The sequence below is a fragment of the Haplochromis burtoni genome, unplaced genomic scaffold (genome assembly GCF_018398535.1).
Source record: "Haplochromis burtoni strain Fernald_Lab_line unplaced genomic scaffold, NCSU_Asbu1 Contig_80, whole genome shotgun sequence".
Taxonomy (NCBI): Eukaryota; Metazoa; Chordata; class Actinopteri; order Cichliformes; family Cichlidae; genus Haplochromis; species Haplochromis burtoni.
The window spans coordinates 700021-724352 of record NW_024582441.1 but is presented as its reverse complement, the minus strand read 5'-3'; the positions used below and the strand labels follow the sequence as shown (position 1 = coordinate 724352).

Sequence of the window (24332 nt, the reverse complement as noted above, 5' to 3'; positions counted from 1 at the left end):
GTCCACAGAGGCGATCTCATCGGCGGAACACGGGAGTGAAGGAGTGAAGCCGTGGACGCACTCGGTTCGAGTTTTGCTTGATTTATGAGAGGTCTCCCTGTTCAGCGACTGCGAGGACAAGACTGGGAGAAAAAGGAGGGCAAAGATAAGTGTCAATCTGTTGAGACTTGTTTGGGAATTTGAGCGAGGACGGGAGGTGGGGGAGAGGCAGCAAAGACATTTTAGGCGTAAACATTAACTTCTCACCAGAGGAAAAGCCAGAGGAGATTTAAGCTGAATGTATTTATTCTTTAAAAAAGGAGAGCTTTTTCTTGAGTCAATCTGATAATATGAACGCAAGGAGGGAATTTTCTGTGTTGTGCAATCCCATATTTTTGAGCTGAGCTGAGCTGAGCTGAGCTGGGGAGGAGGAGGAGGAGGAGACCAGATCTTCACCGGATACAACATTCAGGTGAGTTGTTTATTATTATTATTATTATTTTAGATGGATTAAAAACACCACGCTGTAAATTGCTTCTGCTTTGATGACAGATTTAGATCTGGTTAAGCTGCGAGATGTGGTTTGCATGCTACATGCCGTGCCTATGTGTCACTGGGCCTTGCTTTCTCGAAGGCTGCTTTTGGTATGCTGTTCTTTGCAGGTCTCTAATGCATTCTTAAATACTGTAAAAGGGTGTCCCTTTCTTCCACTGACTTGCTTCTTGATTTCCTGTTGTTAAAAAAAAGATCTTGTCACTGATTTTTGTTGAAAGTGCAAAACTTGTTAAAAATGCAGACAGAAAACACACAGATTATTGTCCAAGTTATAACATTTTAGAGGCTGTGGCTCTCCAGATGATTGATATGTCACTAATATTCATTCAAATTTTTATTAAGCTTTATACTTTACTTAATTTGGTCAATATCGTAGTCATTTATCTGACATATTGGTTTGAATCTTAATGCAATGCAATTTCGAGACTGACACTGACTGCTCTTTTCTAGGTTCTCCAATAACAATGGTACTATGGGGACCAAAAGGCCCAGTTGGACCCTCTTTGACACTTTAACAAAAACAAGCAGGTCTGACCACAAGCTTCAGCCAGGTGGAAAAATCCCCCTGGATTCAAGTCCCAGACCAGCAATGACTGGTTGGTTTAAGCGAGAGCTAGAACGCACGGCAAAGAAAGGTGACACATTTCCCAGAATGAAAAAAGGTCTTACAAGTCCTGATAGAAGATTGTGCACTGAGATGGATGAAGAAAGAGGGGAAAGGAGGTGGAATGACAGGCCCCCCAAAAAAGCAGAGACTGATGTCTGGGGCCAAGAAAGAGAGAGGACATTCCAGGTTGAGAAGGAAAGATATGAGGGTAGACGCAGAGAAAAGGATGAGGGGAAACCCACTGGAAGAGGATACATAGAAGATGAGAAGTTACGCCAGAGGGGACGATATCAGGAGTTGTCTGATATTAGGTTTCAAGACGGCAGAAGAGAGGTGGATGAATCTTGGGATAGAAGAATGGTAAGAATGGGTTCCCCGCACAGAAGAAAGGAGAGAGAGAACTATGCAGACAGAAAGGAGAATGAGAATGCAAGAAAAAGAGAGAAAAGGAGAGACATCAGGAGTGAAGGTGATGATGATGAGAGAAGGCCGAGGAGGGAAAGAGGGAGGGACAGAGAGAGGGAGGAGCTGATACTTCAATACAGCAGAAGTGAGGGGGACTACATAGGCAAAATGGCAAATGACAGAGATCGAGAAATGCAGCGATATAGAGACAGAAACAGAGACAAAGAAAGAAGGAAAGAAACTGACAGGCAGGACAAGGAAGGTGGGAGAGACTTAAAGGAAGATAGAAGAGACAGAAGAGAGTACGAGCCTGAGAGAGACAGGAAAAAGAGGGGAAAAGAAGCTGGTACTAGAATAGTTGATGCAACAGGCAGGAGCAGTCGATCACCAAAGGAGTGGGCTCCCGGTCCGCCAGCACGAGCTCACAGCAGTGGAGAGTGGAGCAGTGATCCTGACAATGAGAATAGACACAGAATATACAGGGACAGGTATGAAGAACGGGAATCAAGGAGAGACAGCAGTTTTGAAAAGAAAAGAGAGAGAGAAACATGGAGGGATCAAGACAGAACTGCTGATAAAAGTCAAAGGCAAATAAGAAATGAGAGACAAGAGAGCGATAAAGGAGAAAAGACTGGCAATATGCCAGAGCAGAGAAGGATGTGGTTAGAGCCACAGAGGGGCAAGAATAGCACAGACAAATTTGTAGACAGCAACAGGCACACAGAGCGGAAAGAGCTACGGGGAGAAGGAGAGATGAGTATGTACTCCCAGACGGAGAGAGGAAGAGATGGGCGACCAGTAAAAGAGGAACCAGATTGTGAAAGAAGGCAGGGGGGGAGAAGTGAGTACAGGGAAGACGCACAGAGGGAACAGGAGGGAGTCGGTGCAGATCAGGAGACTGTGGGGGAAATCAGGAGAGGGAAGGAACATATGTCTGACAATGATGCAGGGGTTGAGGAAAGCTGGCAAAGGGATGAACAAGGAGACAACGTCGTAGACGACAGAGAGGATGAGAATGGGAGCAATAACTGGCCACCCTCTGAGAGTGAAGGAGGAAGTGAGGCAGGGTGGAAGAAAGAGAGAAATGAAATGCCATCCACACAGGATGGCTTCGTGACCGTGCCAAGTGGAAGAGAGCACAGTGAAGAAGGGTTTAGGGACTGTCAGGAATTCCAGGAAGGTGGAACCCAGGCACCTGCTGGCTTCCAGGGGTTTGTGGGAGATCAGAAGAGGGAGGAAGGACGGACAGTGGGGGAGGTGGAAACAGCTGACGGGGAGGATCAGGGGGAGGAGAAGCAGCCAAAGTACGTCTTCTGTGTGGTTGGGCAAACTCTTCCCCGATCAAAACCCAGCAATATTTTACCATTGCAGGTTGATCAGATTGGAGGAGTGGAAAGAAGCGACACAAATTTAGAAACTCACCATGAGTTGGTTGATGACATCACTCAGCAGCCTCAGAAAGACTTGCTTCAGAGATCATGTAGAAATGATGAGCACCCAATGATAAACAACTGGGACACAGGAAGTGAGCATAAAGTTCAGAGGGAGGAGAGGCTCTCCACAGAAGAAGCAACTGAAAGCAAAATCCACTCCAGAGCGCCTTCAGCGGTTCATAATTTAAAATATAGAAAGGAAATGAGACGTAAAGTGAAACAGTCATATTCTGAAATGGGAAGAAAGGACTCAAAAACTGAGAGACTTCTCCAGGAATGGAGAGAGAAAACTAAAGAGCCAACAGACAAAAAAGAGATGCAAACTCCAATTTCTCAATCAGCGATAGATCAACTGCAGCCCATCTTGGATCAGATAAACACTACAGGAATGAGTCCAGAGGAGGTGGAAGCTATTCGGATCAGACTGAGTGGGACATGGAGCGTGTCTGAGGAGCCCAAGCGGCATTCCCAAGCCCCCCACCTTAAATGGGCTAAAAATGTGGTCCGTGAGATCCTGGGACATTCAGAGGAAGAACCAAGCACAGAGGCCCAGGAAGATCAACCAGCTGCCAACCAGACTGAGACCAGCAATGCCAAGCCACAAGAGGAAGTTGCAGAAGAAACAAGGGAGGTACCTGCGATTAAGCTGAGTATGGAAGAAGATGACTTAGAGCCAGAGCTGGAAGAGCTGTTCGATGCGAGAGGTATGGGACAGAGCCAAGCCCACATGCATGCTGACCAGTTCACGGCTATGCATGTTGTAACGCATACACACACTCATGCTGACACGGCGCTAGAATCAGAAAGGAAGGAAGATTGCAGCATGGACAAAACAACTTTAGAGCCTTCTGGTGAAGTTCAGTTAGGAAAGTCAGACATAAAGGTGACAGTCAGTGAAACTGAAGACGATGAGGTTAATTTGAAAGAAAGCGAAAAAGAAAAACTCAGAGAGAAGGAAGCGGAGATGTATTTAAGTGCGAACAACACCCTTTACAAGCCTAACAGCTGCCCTATTCTTTATCATGACTGCGAGTCTGAGCTCCTGTGCCCCTCTAGTGAGGGTGAGAGCCAGGGGGTGGACTATGGAAGGGATGAAAGTGAAGAAGAAAGACAAGGAAGGGAGCCTGAAGATAGGGTTAATGCAGTGGACGTGATAGTACCAGAACTGACTGAGGTGAATTGCGTAGAGGCAGAAGGGCAAGTAGGGAATCTGGAGAGCTCCTACAGTTCTCAGAAACTGGGTTCCAAAGTGCCGTCTCGAAGAAAGGGAGTCCATAAAACAACTCAAAGAAGAAATGTAGACGTGGAAGAAGATGAAGGTGTTGGAAGGGATCGCAGAACCAGAGTATTTTATGCAACAGGTAAAGAAAGAAGGTTGAGGATGGAAACATTGTGGCTGTCTTCTCAGTTCAGTCCTAATGTTTCCAGGAAAGCTGCATAGTTACCTCACCTCCCTCCTTTTTACTCATTTTTTTTTTTAAACAAAAAAAACGTCTTTCCTCTTTCAAATCAAATGGCAACGCATGAAATTTTAATCATTTAATCAATGACATTTCAAGATAGACTGACCTCAGAGGAAACTAGATTTAAACGTCTCAGGATTTACTCATGCACCAAATGATGCTTCACGGCTGTGTTGGTTTATTTATTTTTTTTAAATGAATTTTACTTAATAGTCATCTTGTCATTTCCACTTACTTGAAGCCTTTACTTTTATTTTTGCTCCTTTTTTTTTTTTTTTTTTTAATAATTTTTTTTAATTTAATTTAATTTATTTTGAATCAGTCACGGGGACCTCAGATCATAGGCAGACTTCAGTGAACATTATCATTACCCCGATCTGAGCACAAAACGCTACCTTCATTGGAAACTGCGTCAGTGTTGAGTATACAGGTAGTGGGAGGAGATAAGAGTAGGTGGAGATGGACAAACTCCTGCCCCGGGAAAACCCAGAGCAGGAGTTAAAAAGTCACAGTTGAGCCACAAGAAAGACACAAGAAATAAGCTTTGGACACACTAATCTCTTCAGTTATTTATCAAGCTTACTAAATTAACCAGCTTATTTATTTAAATCATTGCCTATTTAAATGCAACTATGTTGCTGTACAATGTGTCAACAAATGGATACTTTTATATTGCAGATGATGAGGATGATCGGAGCAAAAGCTTGAGCGAAATGGGGCTGAGGTGAGAATAACTGTCACATATACTGTGTGTGTGTGTGTGTATAGATGCACATATATATGCGCTCTTTTTTTTTTTTTTTTTTTTTTTTTTTTTTTCTCAACATTTGATGTACCTGTTATTAAGAACAGTCTTGTCTTGACTTGTCTTAACTGTGTTGTTTGAGTTTGGGAGTGCTTAACAAATTTATTAGGCAGCTTGTGTTTAAAACTAAAAAGGGTATATTGTTATTTATTAGGGCAAATAACAAATTTGAACTGGCACTCTGCAGTTCTCTGAAAATTCAGAATAGCTATCAATTAATTCATATCAATTAAGTAATCAAGCATATATAATCATTTTTCTGTTAATGAATGTAATTAAATTACTAATTTGGCATCTCAAAGAATAATAATATGCTTTACTGTGCTGTTTTTTTTTTCCTGCTTTTGTGTAAAACAGTAAATTTGAACATTGGTGGAAAGCCACAATAATTCGTTTTAGTATTAAAAATATAATTTTGATTAAAAGGTTTGGATATTACAGAAGCATTAAAAAAGGATTTGGGCAAATGCTGTTAGGGCGGCTGTGGTGGTCTAATAAATTTGTTAAGTACTGTACATATTTCAGTGAAAGGTCACTCGTAATGTAAATTAATAAAAGAGAAATGGCTATAATTTACTCATTAATGCAAATAGGTCATGTCACATTTCTTATATTTAATTTCCTTCCTGTCGCTGTAGGAATCTTTTGGGCACAATCGAAAGACAGAAAAGTAATTCAAGGTTCTACAGTGAGTATCTCTGCTCTACCTGTCTGTTTTGCTTCTTTACCTTTTTAAAGTAGCCCATTATATATACTTTACATACAAGCCGAGCACATCAACTCAGTTCTTACGATGATTCATTGGAAGAAGGCAACAATATGTCGATAACAAAGTGACAGGTTGTACTCTGCTCTAATTACAGTCGGGAAAAGTGTGATGCAACTTGAGTATTTCCCTCGAATGTGTGTGATTCATTGGCTTATAACTATAAAGGCCATAAACTTCGAGTGCTGTATACTAGTGCCTTGTCACGTTTATAAATGATGACTTAAAAGACCTAAAATGGCAGTGGTCCTTTTGCCTAATGATATTATGAAATGGATATTGGGAGAAATAGGGCAGTAATGTGTCTTTGGCTGCACTGTATATACCGGTGTATTTGAAAGTCACAGGCGTGTTTCTGCAAGCGTTCATATTTTCTAACATGTTGAGAGGAAACACAGCTGCTTCTACAACTTTGCCTCCACACACCTACTTGTTGGAATGCAAAGACAAATGCAAACAGCTCCTTATGGGTAGTGCTGTTCCTGTCTGGCCTGTTTTCCTTTGCTCCTTTTAATTTAAAAAAAAAATGTCTACCTTATTTTTCTCTCGTGCACTCTTTATTTATTCGTCTCTCTTCCTGCCTCTCACCCAGATGCTGCACAACTCTATCAGCAATACAGTGAGGCAGCCCAGAACTCTGAGATCCTACGTCAGGCTCGCTCTGAATTCCTCTCTGTGAGTGAGGACCAAACTTCGTCTCCTCTTCCCTCACCTCCTCCTGCCCGCAGAGCTCTTCCTCCCATTCCCCCACAACCACATGCCCAGTCCTTCTCCCACACAGGCTCTGTCTCTATCCAAAGCTTGCATCTCCCTGAATGCCCCAGGGGTGAACGTAGAGCTTCTTCTCCACGTCTGTCAATCTCACAGTCGTCCTCGCTGTGGCGAGATCTGCCGGGGGTCAGGAACAGTGCTGAGCTAGATGAGCTCACAGAGGACCAGAGGCGGCTACAAGAGGTAACTGACTTAATCCACATATGAAAGGGTCGGCATTTGATTGCATAAAAATCATCACAAATCATGTATTTTCCTTTAGACTTCACTGGAGCAGGAGTATTATGCAAGTAACTTTCCATCAGATGATCAATAGCAGTAATATTATTAGTCATTTTTTCATAGATGGGCTGTCTTAATAGCAGCTGTTTGCATGACAGTTATCTGTGACTTTCCTTACAGACTTCCTCTTAAGCTTCTGAGCTTGATTTAATTGTAAATTTTATATTTATGCGTAAATGTTAAGGATCAGTGTAACAGTCTGTATTTGCATTTCTGGGAAAAAACTGACAAAAATTTTTGCGTAGTGGAAATTCAGACTCCTCCAGATACTTAAATGCCGTTTTTAACATTTCTAGACTTACTCATTGTTTCTTTTGAGTTTTTCTTAAGATTGTAGTGATTCGGCTCCTTTTGCTCAATGTTTCATTCAAGTGCTCAGATTGCATTTTACGTTGTCAGCTTTTTAAAAACTGTTTATAGGAAGTCACGTGACTTACGTGAATCAGCGTTTCATTATCATTGCATCACACTTATGCCCACTCAAATTGTCTAAATTATTCCTTGTAACATTCCACACTAACCCTCCGGGTTTTCTACGTTTTACTGGCAGATGTGCATCTCTTGCGAGAATATTCAGTTGCATAAACATGTGCATTTATCCTTGTAAACTCCCAAAGACTTGTTGTGAAATTGTGCTCCTTGGAAATTTCCCAGCCTCTAGCAGACTGACAGCAGTGTGGTTATTAGTTGCAGTTTTTGGGCAGTTGACACATGCTTAACGTTCGCACTTTTGAATTTGGTTTCAAGGTGAGGTTTGAAGTTATTACCTCAGAAGCTTCCTATTGCCGGAGTTTGGAAATTGTCGTTGACCACTTTGTCAAGTCTAAACAGCTGGGGGCGCAGCTGACCACTCAGGACAAGAACTGGCTCTTCTCAAGGCTGGTTGATGTTCGTGCCATTAGCCACAGGTCAGAACTATAACTCTGCTATACATTTGCATTTACTTGAAATAGTTGTCTTTACATTTAGATACAGCTATGAGACTAAAGCCTGTCATTTACTGCTTTTTATTAGATTTAAGATTAAAGCTGTCTGGATCAAATTCATTATTAAAATATGCATTTACTCAAAAACCTCTTCTTATCAGTTACATGATTGTAGTTACTCATCATAATAAAGGTGTACTAATATATAGTAATAGTTTTGGCATGCATCGATATTCCTGTGCCCAGTTGTGCTTTGCAGGCACAAAGTTTGAAGTCGTTGGTTTAAAAAAAAAAAAAAATGCTGCTTTGTGATTTTTAGTTTTCTGTCAAAACTGGAGGAGCGGGTGGAATCAGATGTCATGCACTTCACCGTCTGCGACATCATTTATCGGCAGTGTCCGCTCTTCAGAAAAGCCTATGTGCCCTACCTCACCAACCAGTCCTATCAGGATGCAACTTATCAGAGACTCATGTAAGCCACTGAATCATGCTGTGTTTCCTCTGTTTGGTTCTAAAATCTTGTATCTATTTATTTTATTTTATTTTTATTTATTCATTTGTGGTGTGTTGGCTCCATCTTTTGGTCCCATTGAAACGAATTTCAAACTTCATTTGTGGTGTGTTGGCTCTCTCTAGTGGTATGCCTAGAGTGGTACGGCCTGTCTACCCTTATTTGGATTACCGTACTGACGGTATGCGCGCCGCTGCTTTCAGGAACCATTGGAATTTTTTAGATTGCGCGAACTATTCATTAGTTAAGGTAATGGAAAGGGTGTATGCTTGGTGGAAAACTCCATATCCCACAATTCATAGTACGCCTCTGCCGAGTCAAACAATGGCGGCCACTACTTTGTTTTTATATTGCTCTTATTACTGTTTCTAGGTCACAAAATAAACTTTTAAGACATTTTCAGGCGAGAATGTTGCTGTGTAAACTTCAAATATCTGCTCGTTTTATCAATACATCCCATATTAGCAACAGTGTTCAGATGTCGTTGGTGCCGCCTGACCGCTAACTCCCTGGCTAGCTACTGCGGCTTGGCTGACAAGCGACAGCCCGGCCTGGATGACAGCAAGGGCGGCTCACTCTCTCGTTTCACCCTTTCGTGATGAGTCTGGGTCACAGCTGGACTTATTTTTTGTTTTTGATTTATTTATTCAGTGAAAGGTGGTGGATCTGCCAGATGTAAACTTCAAATATCTGTTTGTTTTATCAAGACAACCCATATTAGCAAAAGTGCTCTGACGTTTTGCAAAGAGCTAGACAGCTAGCTAGCTAACTAGCCACACACACACACACAAACACACACACACACACACACAAACACCGGTCTTTCTCGTTGACTCTGTGTCATAGATGGACTTATTTTTCGTTTTTATGGGCCGATGATTTATGTATTCATTTTAATAACGATATAACAGTGGAAGGTGGTAAATTGTCCAGATGCTGGTCGATGTGAAAAAATAACTCAGTTTTTTGGTGGTGGCTAACGCGGAGCTCCAGCAGAGACCAGCCGTTTTATGAAACAAAGAACAAGCAGAGACCCGAGGGCCGCCGGTCCGAGTGTCAGGTGAACTTAACTTCAGGTAAGAAGTTATGACCTGGAGTCTATCTGGGTCTGATATAAACCAAGTTTAGGTGTAGTTTAGTTTCGTTGTGCTGACATTTTACAATCAGTTACAATAACTCGCACTGCGTGCTAGCTAGCATGACAGAGTTTCTATACAGCTGTGTGCCTGCTATGTTACTGATGTTGAACTTTATTTTATTCATAAGGTTAGTTAGTAGAGTTGCTAACCATCCCGTACAAACGGAATCATCCCACATTCAGAGAAAATATTATGTGTTTCGTATTGAGCTGAAAAGGAACACAGTTTGGCCCGTACTTCAGCTAGAATGGGGGGGGGGAAGACGCAAAGCTGGATTTATTCTGTCATTACGCTGCACAGCTGCCTCTTGTGCTGTCATTCTATCCCTCTCTCGCCTGTTGTAACTTCAATCATGAAACTGATCAATGATCAGCTGATCGGCTTTTCTCTCGTGTTTGTTTATCGCCCACTTTGCGCCAGAAAGAGGAAACCAGCGGAGGTTGCGCTCAATAGCAGAACGTTTAAGCCGGATCACCGGGTGTTAGAATGTATTGAATATTGATTTCTAGTACCAGCTGATGTTTGTTGGAGCCACAGCTGTAAAGCTGCTGGTCATTATGTCGGTTTGGATATCCTAGTGAGAGGGGAAACATGAAGATGAAACCAGGAGATGTCCTTACTGAATCATCAGAGCTGAACAGGTGATGGAGAAACAGGTTTACCTTTTAGGTGACATGAATGAGTTGAAGGGAAGTTATGAACTGTTTCTGAGAGACAAATAACACCAGAATCCTTTTCTACAGCTGACAGCTGGTAACTGTGCAGGGGCGGATCTGGCAAAGTTTTTGCTAGGGGGGCCAGATAGGGCATTAAAAAGGAAAGGGGGGCACAAAGAAATACTTTTCTTTCTTATTCTCATTTAAAATATCTAGCTTTTAATAAATAATTATCTGAATCTCACAACCAAAGTTTGTATAATAATGCAAAAGATAGGCTGTAGACCATTGTCAATCAATCAGAACGCTGTGTAAAAATAACAAAAAACAGAATAGTGAATGCAAAATTGTGATGTACTTGCAGCCTCGTCCTCTTGTCTCTCTGTATGCTGCGCTGCATATAGGAGAGATCAAAATACAGTTTACTTTGATTTGCGCCTTGACCTGAATTTAAAAAATATTTGGGGAAAAAGCACTATGCTGCAAAAAATGAAAAATAAATATTTGCAAAATATCTGGATAAATATTTATTTTACGTGTTTGTGTGGTCTGCAGTGTCGCTGCAGGGGAGGTGGACCCACCCGAGCAGCATCTGCAATCGCGCCTCTCCGGGTTAAAGTCGGACACAAAGTCCGGCATAGGCACACTTAAAATTTCTTCTGAAATTTTCGCTGTCTAGTTATGGTTAAAATTTCTCTTTTCCTTCCAGGAATGAGAATCCAAGGTTTAAAATGATCGTGGAGAAAATAGAAAAGAGTGCTGTTTGTCAGAGACTTCCTCTTCGCTCCTTCCTTGTGCTTCCCTTCCAAAGGATTACAAGACTTAAGTTGCTGGTCCAGGTGTGTATGAAAGCTCTCTGCAGCAGTTTTAGTTGACGTTTGGTCCTTTTTGCTATTTTGTCACCTGAACACATTCATGCTGTTTCTGTCCAGAATATTGTCAAGAGAACAACACGCGGCACGGCGGAGGCAACGCAGGCCATCAAAGCTCTAAAACAACTGGAGAAGGTACAGCGACACACTTTTTTTAAAATTCACTGAATATTTACAAATAATAGCAAAATTACAGTTACTAAAAATAAGCGGAATATCTCAAGACTACTTGTTGTGAAATCAGTGTTTTATTTGTCGCTCTTCTAGATTATTCAACAAGGTAATGACAGCATCTCTCAAATGAAAAGCATCGAGTCTCTGGTTTCTCTCAGTGCTAAGGTGGACTTTGAGTGCAAGGTGGGTAATTAACGACTGTCCAAAATGTGTCCAGTATGCTTCTCAACAATCAAAACTACCAACTCTCTGGAGTTAATTTTTCCCCATTTAAATAGTTTGGCATTAACAGTTAATATCTGCTTTATCTTCCTTTTTTTTTTCTTTGTGTATTTTTTCTATTGCAGACTCTTCCTTTGATTAGCCAGTCTCGGAGGATGGTTCGAGAAGGTCCTGTCACTCAGCTGATGGATTTCTCTCTTAAGGAGACTGAGAAAAATGCTTACTTGCACCTCTTCAATGACTACTTGCTGCTTTCACTACCAAAGGAGTAAGAACAATCATGCTGTTTTGTGAATGCACAGTAACCCATCGCCAGGCATTAAGCATCTCTCTCATTATCATTTGGTTCATCCTGTTACCCTCATATCTACTGTCTTATGTCGTCACCTCTTCAGTAATCAGTATTTCCTTCCGCTGTCTCATTTCTTCTGTGATTTATTTTTTTTATTTTTTTTTTTTTGCTGTTTGCAGAGGGGGAAGATTTACGGTAATTGATCACTGTCCAGTATCAGAGCTGCGTGTTGAGAACTGTCGTGTCAAACTTCACTCCCTACAGAAGAATCTGTTCCGGTTGTATATGGCACAAAAATCCCTGCTCCTCAGGACTGATGCACCGTAAGAGATTGGATAGTAGCAGTAGTGTCTGCAGTGTTTACCGCATAATAAAAATTTGTATAAGATGCATCTTATTTGTATTTTTCCAGGAGTGATAAGCTTCGTTGGATATCCGCCCTCTCCAGGCCCCATACTGAAGTAGATTTTTCTAGTGCACAAGGTAAAGTTTTCACCTTGGGTTAGATGTTGCAATTTGTTTAGTTCATGGTTAAATGTGAGTGAAACCCTTGAATTCCCTTTATAGCAGTCAATAAACCCGACAGTGTGTTAAAGATTCTTCTCCGGTTTATATCATCAATAACAATATGAATTTGTACATGACAGTAAATTAAACATCCGGCTAAAGCAAAGCATTTGATGTTTACCAAAAATAGGAACAGAAATTGTTTTTAAAATCAGATTTTTCTTTCACAGCAGTGCTGAGATTTGGAGAGTCTAGCATTCAAAACAGAGGCCTTTAGATGCAACATTGTAGACAATCTTGTATGGGCAAGTGACCTCAGTCCTAAAGGGAGAAAAGACTCTTGTCTGTTGTCTGTAATGTGACGTTCCTGCTTCTAATGCATTTTTTCTGGGTGCTCTGCTTTCCTCCCATAATCCAAAAGCACGCTTGTTGGGTTAATTGGTGACTAACTAATGCTGAGGGTGTAACTACCTATTGCCCAATGTCAGCCCATGCATAGTTGGATGGACTACTGCAAAGGAAAACATTAAATTTGGCCCAAAATTTTGATTCATACAACTGTAGCATGATGATTTGTCTAAACACACATCAGTCCATTCAGTACTGGAGACAGCATCCCACAGTCTCCTGCAAATAACCTAAATATGTAAACAGTGGAAAACTTTAAGACAATAGTGTGTTAACTTCAGAGAGATGTTCTGTTTAGGACCTTCCTTTAACTTTTATCCTTTCCATTTTTCCTCTTGCAGATTTCGAACAGATGCAATGTATCCGAGCTTTTTTTGCTCAACAGCCAGATGAGTTGTCCTTAGAAAAAGCTGATGTCATTCTGGTGCACCAGGAAAGCAGTGATAGTAAGATCATCTCATTACTTTCATTGTCATTCCCAACTAGAAATGCCTACAAGTATTTGAAGAAATCACTTATGTTGGATTCTATCCTTTTTTCCAGACTGGGTAGAAGGGACGAAGCTCTCTGATCGGCAACGTGGATGGGTGCCCAAATCCCATCTGGAAACCATAGCCAGCTCCAGAGTCAAGAGTCATAACCTGTCAGATGCTCTCAAACTGACAGCGGCCACAGCCACAGCCTGACCCGAGAGTGGACACTATAAAGGATCAAACTCAGTTATCTGATTCAGGAACTGCTGGATTAAAGATGATGGACATTCAGTGACATTTCTAGAGGACAATGCAGCAGCTCAAAATGCTATAAGATTGCATCTCTGTGTAGCAGTGGCTCTCGTTTGTTTCATGTGTTGAAACAATGTATTCACTTTACTGCATGAAGCAGCAAAGTGAACAGCTGAAGACTGCCAGAAAGGGGGTGTGGGTATTATGGTTTTTATCTGCTATGCACAGTACACTGCAAATATTGTGTGTACATCAGTAGATTTGTGTTTTAAAAAAATATTTTCTTATGGAAATGACTTTTTCCCAAGAAATATTATTTTTGGAATCTGTATTATTTTTTGTTGTTGTAATATACGGTTTTTGAAAAATGGGCCCCTGCGTGCAGGAGAGAAATCATGAGATGTATCATAAGAAATCTGCCAGACAATTCCAAGACGTACAACGAGGTTCATAGGTTACATGGGACACATTTCAGTAAACGCAGACTTATGAAATAAAAACATATTTGAACATTGTGTGTGACTTGACAATGAATTGAGGCTGATTTCAAGCTGAACTTTTAAATTTTAAGCTGAACTACATCAGCAGACGGACACAATGCCAGGATTCTGATTTTTAGGTGGGCCACAGTACTTCAGGTTGGGCCTTGTAATTACATAAGTAAATGGTTTTAACACTACATTCATAAATTATTACAAGCAGGCACACCCGGGTTTACAAATTAAGGAAACAATACTCAATCTATCACTCATGTCTTTGTTGTAGACCAATAATTTTCCTGTTGACTTAAACTCTGAGATCCGTATTGCAATAATTCTGTCACATTCAAATGATTATAGCTGATAGACTGGGTGAGCTACATTGAGCAATATCACAGTGGAGAGGGAGCTCAACATACCACAGATTCATAAATGAATGTCAATAGAAACTGCACGTTCTAAATGTTGTCCTACTTTTAATAGAAAATGTAGTTGCTACATTGAGTGACTTCATCCTTACTCTAACACAAATCCAGTTAACACCTGAATTATGCTTATGTGCTTTACCAGTTACCATACGTTGCAGCCACAAACTGAAAGAATTTTCCTACTGCAAAAAATGTGAAGGCCTGAATAAAAATGCAAGAAAAAAAACATATCAGTTAGTCAGAGGTGATCTGTGATCAAAAGCACAGCTGACATTGAATAAAACACAAAGGAAGTGGTTCTCTTTTTTTCATAGTTAAAAACTTAATATTCTAACATTTTTCACCATGTTCGTGTAAAGTATAATGTAGTGTTTAGACTCAATGTAAGCCTTTGTCAGCTGATTCCAATTTATTATTCCTCTCGAACACAAAACATCAGGGGAAAAAAACAGCTTTTTTGAGGAAAGACACAAACCCAAGTGTGTTTGTGTGACACGTAGAGGTCCACAAATTTGGAGTGAGGGTCAAAGCACTACCAGCAAAGACTACGAACATGTTAATGTCTTCAAACAAACTTTAATGCAACAGTTGCTGCTTAAATATGTTTGATTTTGAAACAAGTCAACTTTGATGAAGTGGCACTGTCTCACAATTCAACTACATAGTCATAAAAATCTAAATTCAGTAAACCTTCTCATGACATATAGGTCACTATTACATTTACAACAACACTGAACAGTCAGAGTTCACATTCTCTGACTTGGTCATTTAAAGCTTGTCTCATGTCGTGTTTTGGAGGATGGTGCTGCAGTGTTCTTGTTGGTTCCCAATAATGGGAGAAAACTCAAGCTAATGCTGCTGTTATTTGTGGGTTAAGACTAGTTTATGGTGCTGCACCTAAACAAAGACAATTTTGGGAATGTGGCCGACAGGGAAGCTATTGAGACACCGTTATGTCCACTAAAGATTCAGTCTTCTCTATAGAGAGGTTAAAGCCAACAGCTCAAGCATAAACAAGAGTATAGCCCAATTTCCAGTTGAACCACATATTTTTTTTAAACTGCAGACAAGTTTCAACAAAAATCTACTCTATCTAGACTTGCCTGTAAACGTTTGCCCTGCACCAGTGCAGGCATAATGGTGGAGCCTTGAATTACTTCACTTTATGTGCTTAAATTGCTGACCAGTTTTAACATGTTAACTGTTGATGATGTTTTGGAGACATAGCAAGTGGCTGCACCTCTCTTTCTCTCCACGACAGGAAATTGTAAACTAAAATTAGGACTCCAATAGGAATACTAGGAATCTGAATATTTGTCCTCCGACAACAAATATTACGCAATTGTGTGTGCTGTGCTCCCAGGAATAGACTCCTAGAGTCCCGCATTAAACAAAGTGATCTCAGCTTAGAATTTAAATTACTGTGACAAATGAAATTCATTAAGCCAACTGACCTATGGAAAAAAAAACCAATAAATTTAAAAAAAATCTAATCTATGTCAGTTAGCAAGGTGTGTGTGTGCACATGTGTGTGCAGGGAACCTGATCAGACTTACATTCTCCTTACTGTAAATCATTACAGAAATATCTGAAATATCTCACAAACAACAGGAGGGTTAGTGTTTAAAAAACAAAATCATGCCCAAGATATGCATTCACAGGAGTATCAGGAGCACCAACGAAGCTTGCTCCCCCCTTACTAAACAAATAAATAACCAGCTAGCACTAAGTAGACATTTTTCGAGGCAGTATCTCAAAATTTCGACATATCTCTCTAGTAAATAAAGTTTTATGGCTTTTGGATAGTTAAAAAAGCAAAAAACAAAAAAGCTTCCTTATTAATGAGCGCTTTTTATCCGTGCAGTCACGTGCCAAATGGGTGTGCTACAAGTGTAGATGAGAACGCATCCAATGAATTCTGCATTTTTAACCTTCAGTTAGCGTCCTTTAGTGCAGGGCTAAACTTTCCACTGCACATTTTATGGTGACGCACCCACAGAGTAAGGAAATCGGCTACTGATTAGATCTTTGCTATTTCCTGAATTACAAAGCTCAACAAAACTCAACAAATCTAACAATTGTCTGAGCTGATAAAAAATGAAGGAAAGTTGCTTATTGTGAACAGAATAATGACTGTATGTGTCAAGCTGTGATGCTCACTTATTAAAATAGGTCATAAGTGATATACAGCTCACAGAGTGAACAGCAGGCAAACTCAATTATCAATCAAGGAATCAATGGTGTCACAGGGTTAACATCCACCTGTGATTGTTGGCACAGAGGCACAGTGGTACGCCCCTGTCATCCTGTCTCACATTATTGTCTGAAGGTGATGTTGACATGGATTTGGCACAAGCTTTTCATGGAATTTGCTTTTTCCTGCAATGTCTTTAATCTCATAAATTTTATGACGTAATTTGTTGCTGTTAGTGGGAAATGATGAATCTGTGTACAGAAATAACTGGAACACAGGAAGTATGTAAACACAAAAGAGGATCCCCAGTTAAACTGGGCCCTATACTACGAAACAAGTTCAAACTATCTAAGATATCTTTCCATTCTCTGATTCACTTCACCTAAATTGGGATAAACAGCCACACATCAGCATGCTAAGTCATCCCAGGGTTTCCCCGGTCCATTCATGGACAAGGAGTGGTTTTGGCAGCATCTGGTCAATCTAAGAGGGACATGTCACGGGTCATATGACTTCACAGGAAAATGTCTTGGTGGTAGGTAGTAGGTGTCATATTTTAGGATTGTATATTAATGCTTATAGAACAATATAGAAAATTGATGTAAAATTGTTTGCTGCTAAAAGAAGAAAATTAAGAAAAAAAATTGGTAGAGGAATGTATATTTTAAAATTGTGCTGATTCTTATTTCATACACTGTTATCACGATTAACCTTTGCATATTTCATCTTTCCTGTTTTCTGTTATCTGACCTGAACATGTGCATGCTGTTTCGGACCAGAATATTATCAAGAAAACAACACGCAGCATTGCAGAGGCAACAATTAAAACTAAAACTTCTTGAGAAGGTAAAGAAAGGGGCTCCTTCAGATTTTTCCAAAGGTGTGGCCATATGGGGGCCACTAAAAGGATTCGGGTGGCACGCTAAAAGCGGAATTACAAGTTTTATTATGCTGTTGTCAAATATAGGTTACTTGAAAAATACGACAAAAAAGAGAGAAAGAAAAGCAAATTGTTCTCCCCCCCGGTCCCCCACTTGGAGGCACCCCTGGGTACAGCAATGCTCTCTTTTCACAAAAAATACCAAGATTAAAGTTAAATAGAAAGTAGTCTGAATATCTTCGACGTCTTGTTGATAAATCTCTTTTTCTTTCATTTTCTTCTCTTCTGAATTACTCGAGTAATGAAATCATCTGCTAAAGTATTGAGTCTCTGGTCTCGTTTAAGGGTGGACTTTGAATGCAGATTAGATGCAAGGGTGGCCCAAATCTCTGCAGAATGCCTCCCACAGAATATCAGAAGCACTGGATCTGCATCACAAGGAAATCTCTCATTACCAGTTGCTTCATCCTGTTAGACAGTTTTGTGTCGTCATCTTTTCAGTCTTATCACGGTTTTCATTCCGTTATCTCATTTATCTTGTATTTTTGCTTTTTGCAGACAGTGGAGATTTACAGCAACTGGTTACTTGTCTGGTATGAGAGCTGCCTACAGATGATGATGTTCCAGTTGAATGACACAAAACTCCTTGCTTTTATGGGCTGATTCACCATAAGAGACTTAGACAAGAGCAGTTGTGTCTGTCACCTTATTATAAAAGCTTGCATAAAATGCAGCTTTCTTTTATTTTCCCAGGAGTGATAAGCTTCTTAAAATATATATGTCGCCCAAGGTAAAGTTTTCACGCTGGGTTAATGTTGAATTGTGTTTACTTTATGGTTAAACGTGAGTAGAGCCATTCATTCCCTTCACAGCAGTCAATAAACATTTAAAATTTCTTTAGTTTGCATTATCAGTAACAATGTATAACTTATGATAGCAATTTACACAACTAGCTAAAGCCAGACATTGAGTTGCGTGAGTTTTAACAAAACAAAAATGTTAACGTTTCAACTTTAATACACTTAAAAAGGCAGAATGTGCCACACGGAAAACATAAATAGAGAAGGCGAGCAGCAGAAAATGTTAACCTCACCTCCCTAGTTGTAATTATGAGAATAATTGCATGGTTTATAAACATGCCTAAACTGAACTGCCTGAAGCTTCATTCTGTGGATTCGTATTGGGAAATGCAACTGTCTAGAGCTATTATAAAAAATTCACAATCCAGCAAACAAAGTTTCCATACCTGATACACTGCATTAAGTAATCGATCTTGCAATCTTAATCTTTATGTGGTGTATTTTTTGTGCATTGTATGTTTTTGAAATTGGGCCCTGCATGCAGGAGAGTGGACTCATATAATGCAAAATCTACAGGACATATCCAAGATGTACATACAGCAGCATAAAACATAACAAAACAATGTACAACACGTATTTGAACATTGTGCACGCTTGGAGTTCTTTCAATCAATGTTGTTTTTTGTAAACAAAAACTTCACCACCGGCGGTAATTTTGCACGTACACAGTAAGAGTTCACTTGCATTAAACTGCTGGCATGCGTCTGCAGGAGCTGTTTCTAGAACAAAATGAACAGTTCAGATAAAGAAAAAAAATCACGCTGTGCACGTAGCCAGACTGTGTGCGACCATGGGTGTGGGGCATGGCTCAAATGCAATCTCACATACAGCCACATATTGGTTATGTCTGCCGTCACTCAAGGAATATGAGGCGGTGACAAATGGTCACGGATCGAGAAATCCACCCAATAGATTCCGTGCTTTCCGCTGTCAATCTACTTGCTCGTCCCCGATTGGCTAAGTTTACAGAGGGCGGGGTTTAAAGTGTTTGTTGTTGTTTTCGTTGAGCAGAATAAGTAGAGCGGTCGACATCTTTGACAGCGATAGCCGTTTCGTGCGCGATCGTGCGTTTTTTATTAGCATTTAAAAAGAATTCTGGTTATTTTTGGGGGGGAAATTTGACAGCCCAGAGCACCACTGGAGTATATCTTTTTTTCTGACCTGTTTTGACTAAAACTTGTTTTAAAGGTATGTGAGCAGTCAGTCTTGATACGTTAGCTGCCGTTACTAGCATTACATAGCATCGTATCGGATTTCTCTCACTGTAATTACGATCGGCCTTTACATGCTAGACTTGGAGGCACTTGGACTTGAATGATTTTAAGGGTTTGGTTGTTTTATGTTTGCTTAACATACGGGAAGCGAGCTTAGTCCGGTGCTGTTGTGAGAAATGACGTGGCCTAACTTCATAATGACCCCAACCTACGTGAACCCACAAACGGGTGTAACCATGATCACAACGGTACATCTGTACAATCTGCACAATCTCTACACTGATAAAAATCAGTCAAGGAAATGTCATACATTATTTTTGTCCATCAGGAGCAACCTGACTGAACCTAAAATGCGTTTTAAGTCTAATTGTCATGGTCGTGCCCTGTTTTAGTAGAGCTAATGAACATGTAAACATTGTTTTGTTTCCTAAAAATAAATCTAATCAAAAAAAAAAATTAGCCCATCATAACTTTGCAGAGCTGACTGTGAGGTCTGCAAAGTTTGACAAAAATAAAAATACATTTCCCGTTCCAAAAACGGCAATGGGTATTGTGCTGTTGACAGATAGATTTAAGGTACAATTTTGTGTTGTTTTTATTTTAATGGAAAACTCTAACCCTGCTTACAAAAATGTGCAATGTACACAATGTCCACAATGTCCACAACTCCTAATACGACCTTTGCAAAACTCTTGACCTAAAGATGGATTGATATTAAACAATGATGCACTCTTCCAGCTGTCATCATCACTTGTTAACTGAATGCACTGGGCACTGAAGTCAGTCCACCAGTGTGCTTTCTCCTTTGTCTACTGCATAAATATAGCTATTGTGAGAAACTTCATGTTTCCCTGTGTATGGTTTCAGATGGGCAGTCAGTACCAGCGCTCAGTACCACTAGAAGTGAGGAGAGCAGAGGGAGAGAGAGTTCGGGCCAAGCATCCCGACAAGATACCGGTGAGTACAACAACAGTGACTTTTTCCCAGTAGACTTGATTAATTTTTATAAATTTATACACGGACAACAAAGTGCCTTAACAAGTTTAGCAATTTACTCTTGAAAATTATGCACAGCTAATTTAAGGTGGACTTTCTATGGTCATTTTAAGCATTTTTTTTTTTTTAAATTCTTGGGCTCTATCTTCGGTCTTCTACTGGACCTCAGTTCATCATCTCTCTAAATCAACTGTTGTAGCTACTCTCCCTTTAAGACAACTTTCATCTGATTGGCTGGCACTTTAAAGTGGCACTTTTGCCTCTCAGGGATTATTTGGACATCTGCTGACCTCAATATTTGGAACTTTGGCCATGTTTAATGTGAGCACCCACCATTGTAACAGTATATATGTGACAGAAAGCAAATAAAAGTGTAATAGATCTACTTCATAGGTTTGTAATAAAAAAAAATGACAACAACATTATTATTCTTTAAGACTCATTTTAATTGGTGGTATGTAGACTGCTGTTTTATATATATATATATATATAAATGATAAATGATTTTTTTCTTGTTTATATTCAGGTACTTGTTCTCTGTGCCTTTGTTTGTTAATGATTGCTTTTTGTTTCGGGGTGTGTTTTTGCAGATCATTGTTGAGAGGTCCCCGAGGTCACGAGCTCCTGAACTGGACAAGAAGAAATACTTAGTACCCTCCGATTTAACAGGTGAAACGACATTACAGATATTTTGAAACCAAAGGAAAAATTAAAAAGTGAATGATTGAAGAGTATTTGTAAGCAGGACGTGTTATATTTTAACAGGGCCTGACAAACTATGCAATGTCAAAGCTGTTTTCAAATTACTTTAAGCCAGTGTCAACTTTGCTCTTCTGGTTTTGGTGATCAGTCAACACAGGACTAAACAGCAAATATCTGCTCTATCCACACAAGCCAACCGTATCTCCTATGATGTACTTTCCAAAGCTTTTGGACCAGACAGGATGTCCCTAATAAGTTAAAAGCTTTTGCGGGCATCTTTTTAAACATATTTAGAGATTTTCAAGTGTCAGTGGAGGAGCAGCACAGCAGGAGGCCATTCACTTTGATTAAAACAAAACTAACCACCTCCCATTACCAGTTTTAATGCATTTTTATGTAAATCAAAAGTGAATAAAAAATACTATTTACATATATATGTAACTGTACATACTCATAATTTCAAACGAAATTCTGCTATTACTGCAACCCTCCCGCAGTACCTTCCCTGTCAAACAGGGGGCACCAGCCACACTTTGGGAATCATAGGTCTGTTTGATAATAACTCGATAAAATTACAGAGAGCTCTCCAGTTCTCCTTTATTGGTCTCTTTAATATATTGGTAGTTCTCTTAACTTTACAGAAGTTTTGTTTTACGGTAACTGGTTGAGTCACAGACTGATCTGTGACTTGTCATGATCAGTTTTTTCCTCCTTTCTCATCTTACATGAAGTGAAACTCCTGTGTCTGCTATACGCTGACCATCCACTCCTTTATCTCCTTCCCCTTTTTTTAGTCGGCCAGTTGTGCTTCCTAATCCGTCAGCGTGTGTCTTTGAGACCAGAGGAGGCGCTCTTCTTCTTTGTCAACAACTCTCTTCCCCCATCCAGCTCCCCTCTTTCTGCAGTATATGAGGTAAACATTTCAGTGCACGCACGCACAGACTCACAACAACAGTTATCCACATTTAGAGATTGCTTTCCTTTTCCAAAACAAAAAAAATGCAAAAAACACTGTGGAATAGTCTTGAGTAGCCCCTCATTTCTTTATATTTTTCTAGGAAAATGGAAAATAGGTGCAGAAATGTATTGAAACAGGCACAAACCCGGAATGTTTTTAATAGATCCAACTAAAGAAATTAAAATTGGTTCTCTGCTAATTTGTCTGGTATGTATAGACACAACACTGGTTCATCCCTTGAGTTCGGTGCCTTTTTAATGCTTGAATAATTTGAAGGTCCATGTTAAGTGGCTTAAAAAGTAGGAAAAAGCTTTAAAAAGTTGCTGCTCTGGGCATAACATACCGGTACTAAATTTGTCTTCACATTCTGAAACTCTTTTGGCAGATCTGCTTAGGCAGCAGTGTTACTTCGCTTTTTCTAATCCTATTAATACGCGCCTAACAGAAAGTAAACAGAAGTAAGGATGAGCTAAGTGATATTTTATCATCCGAAAAGTGATGCCAAAATCAGAATATATAGAAAAGAGAAGTGAACATCTTGATACAGTTGAGGGTTTGATTAGCTCTAAAGGTAACGTGTAAATGAAGACACATTTTTTTCCCATTCTTTTTACACTTCGTCAGAGAAGGAAGTTAGATAAATTGCTGACTTGTTTTATTTCACATCCAAATTAAACTTCTGTTTTTCATTGTTGTTGTGTGTCTCCAAGTTCGCAAACTTTTCATGCTCATTTGTGGATTATTCCCTGCTATTTTAATGTGTTCAGGAGCACCATGAAGAGGACCTGTTTCTCTACATGACCTACAGTAATGAGAGCGTGTACGGTGCATGAGGACGAACGAAAGACTCAAGCAAGCAAGAGAGCAAATGAGAAGAGTGATATGGGCTGAAGAAAGAATTGGGGCTGTTTCGAAATGCTTCACATCCACCTTTTATTCTCTATAATAGTAGCTTTGATAAGTAACTACCGTGCATGGTGGAAGAAAAGCTTTGTATAAAACAATGTGGTGCTGGCATGGTTTTAACTTTCAACAGTATTTTAAGGGGAGAAGGATGGGTAAGTCATGTTGATTTCCTTACTCAGTAAACAAAAACACAGGAAGGTTTGAAAGCACGAATTCTTTGTAAGAAGTGGAACTTATTGCAATTATGTTGAGAGAGCTCTTTTTTTCCTCACTTACCTGTATTTAATGCAAATAGTACTTTTGTTTTTGTAAATTATCATAAACTTTTGTGGAAAAAAAAAAGCCATCCATTGTGTGTGTTCTTTTCTTATTTGTTTGCCACTGAACGGCTAACGTGAAGTACCCCTGAGCAAGGTACCGTCCCTACACACTTGCTCCCCGGCGCCCATTGGCGGCCCACTGCTTCACTGAGTGAATGGGTTAAATGCAGAGAGGAATTTCCCCACGCGGATCAATAAAGTATATTATTATTAAATTCAAATTATTATCATTATATAATATTATTATATATTATAATCAGATAATTTATTATTAATATTAGTATATTATATATAAATATATATATATATTATATATATATATAATATATCATTAATAACAGCAGTCTACATACCACCAGACGCTAATGCTAGCTCAGCCCTTGCACACCTGCATGACATAATCTCCGAACAGCAACGGACGTGATCCAGAGGGAGTACACATTTGCAGGGGATCAACAAGCATGCTTAAGAACTGTGCTGCCTAAATTTGTTCAACATGTGAAATGCCCTACGAGAGGAACAAAACTTTGGACCATGTTTACTCAATTATTAACCAAGCCTACCGATCTGTTCCCCTCCCCCACCTGAGCATGTCTGACCACCTCTCTCTGCTCGTTGTCCTGGCATACACACCACTCAGGAAAAGGACAAAGGGCACCAACCAAACTATCAACACCTTTTTTAGGAAGCTCTGGCTCAGCTGCAGGACTGTTTTGCCTTCACAGAGTGGAGTGTCTTCGAACATGTCGACCTAGAGACTCACACTGCTGCAGTGCTAGGTTACATCAAGCACTGCATGGACACTGTCACCATGTAAAAGCGGGTACGGGTAGACCACAGCCATAAACCCTGGATGACAAGTAAGGTCCAGGCATCATTAAAGGCATGCAACTCTGC

The 24332-nt window shown here is 39.9% G+C and overlaps 2 protein-coding genes across 4 annotated transcripts; both read left to right on the top strand.

Moving 5' to 3' along the window:
- On the top strand, positions 1-14013 carry arhgef5 (Rho guanine nucleotide exchange factor (GEF) 5). 3 transcript variants are annotated; one of them, XM_014334514.2, is made up of 16 exons: positions 8-451; positions 985-1501; positions 2918-4340; positions 5121-5166; positions 5886-5935; positions 6606-6967; positions 7814-7974; positions 8312-8464; positions 11008-11137; positions 11231-11305; positions 11438-11527; positions 11692-11834; positions 12038-12181; positions 12271-12341; positions 13115-13219; positions 13317-14013. In XM_014334514.2, exons 2-16 carry the CDS (start codon positions 1007-1009, stop codon positions 13457-13459), a joined length of 3591 nt encoding a protein of 1196 aa, XP_014190000.1. In that variant the 5' UTR covers positions 8-451; positions 985-1006; the 3' UTR covers positions 13460-14013. The 3 variants fall into 3 exon arrangements, with proteins under 3 accessions (XP_014189999.1, XP_005925337.1, XP_014190000.1); XM_014334513.2 differs by having other exon boundaries at positions 1-451; positions 985-4340; XM_005925275.3 differs by having other exon boundaries at positions 4-451; positions 985-3683.
- Positions 14014-19330: 5317 nt separating this feature from the next.
- Positions 19331-23069, top strand: zgc:92606 (uncharacterized protein LOC100000242 homolog). The gene is made up of 5 exons (XM_005925278.3): positions 19331-19527; positions 20421-20510; positions 21140-21218; positions 22046-22164; positions 22977-23069. Exons 2-5 carry the CDS (start codon positions 20421-20423, stop codon positions 23040-23042), a joined length of 354 nt encoding a protein of 117 aa, XP_005925340.1. The 5' UTR covers positions 19331-19527; the 3' UTR covers positions 23043-23069.
- The last annotated feature ends 1263 nt before the right edge of the window (positions 23070-24332 follow it).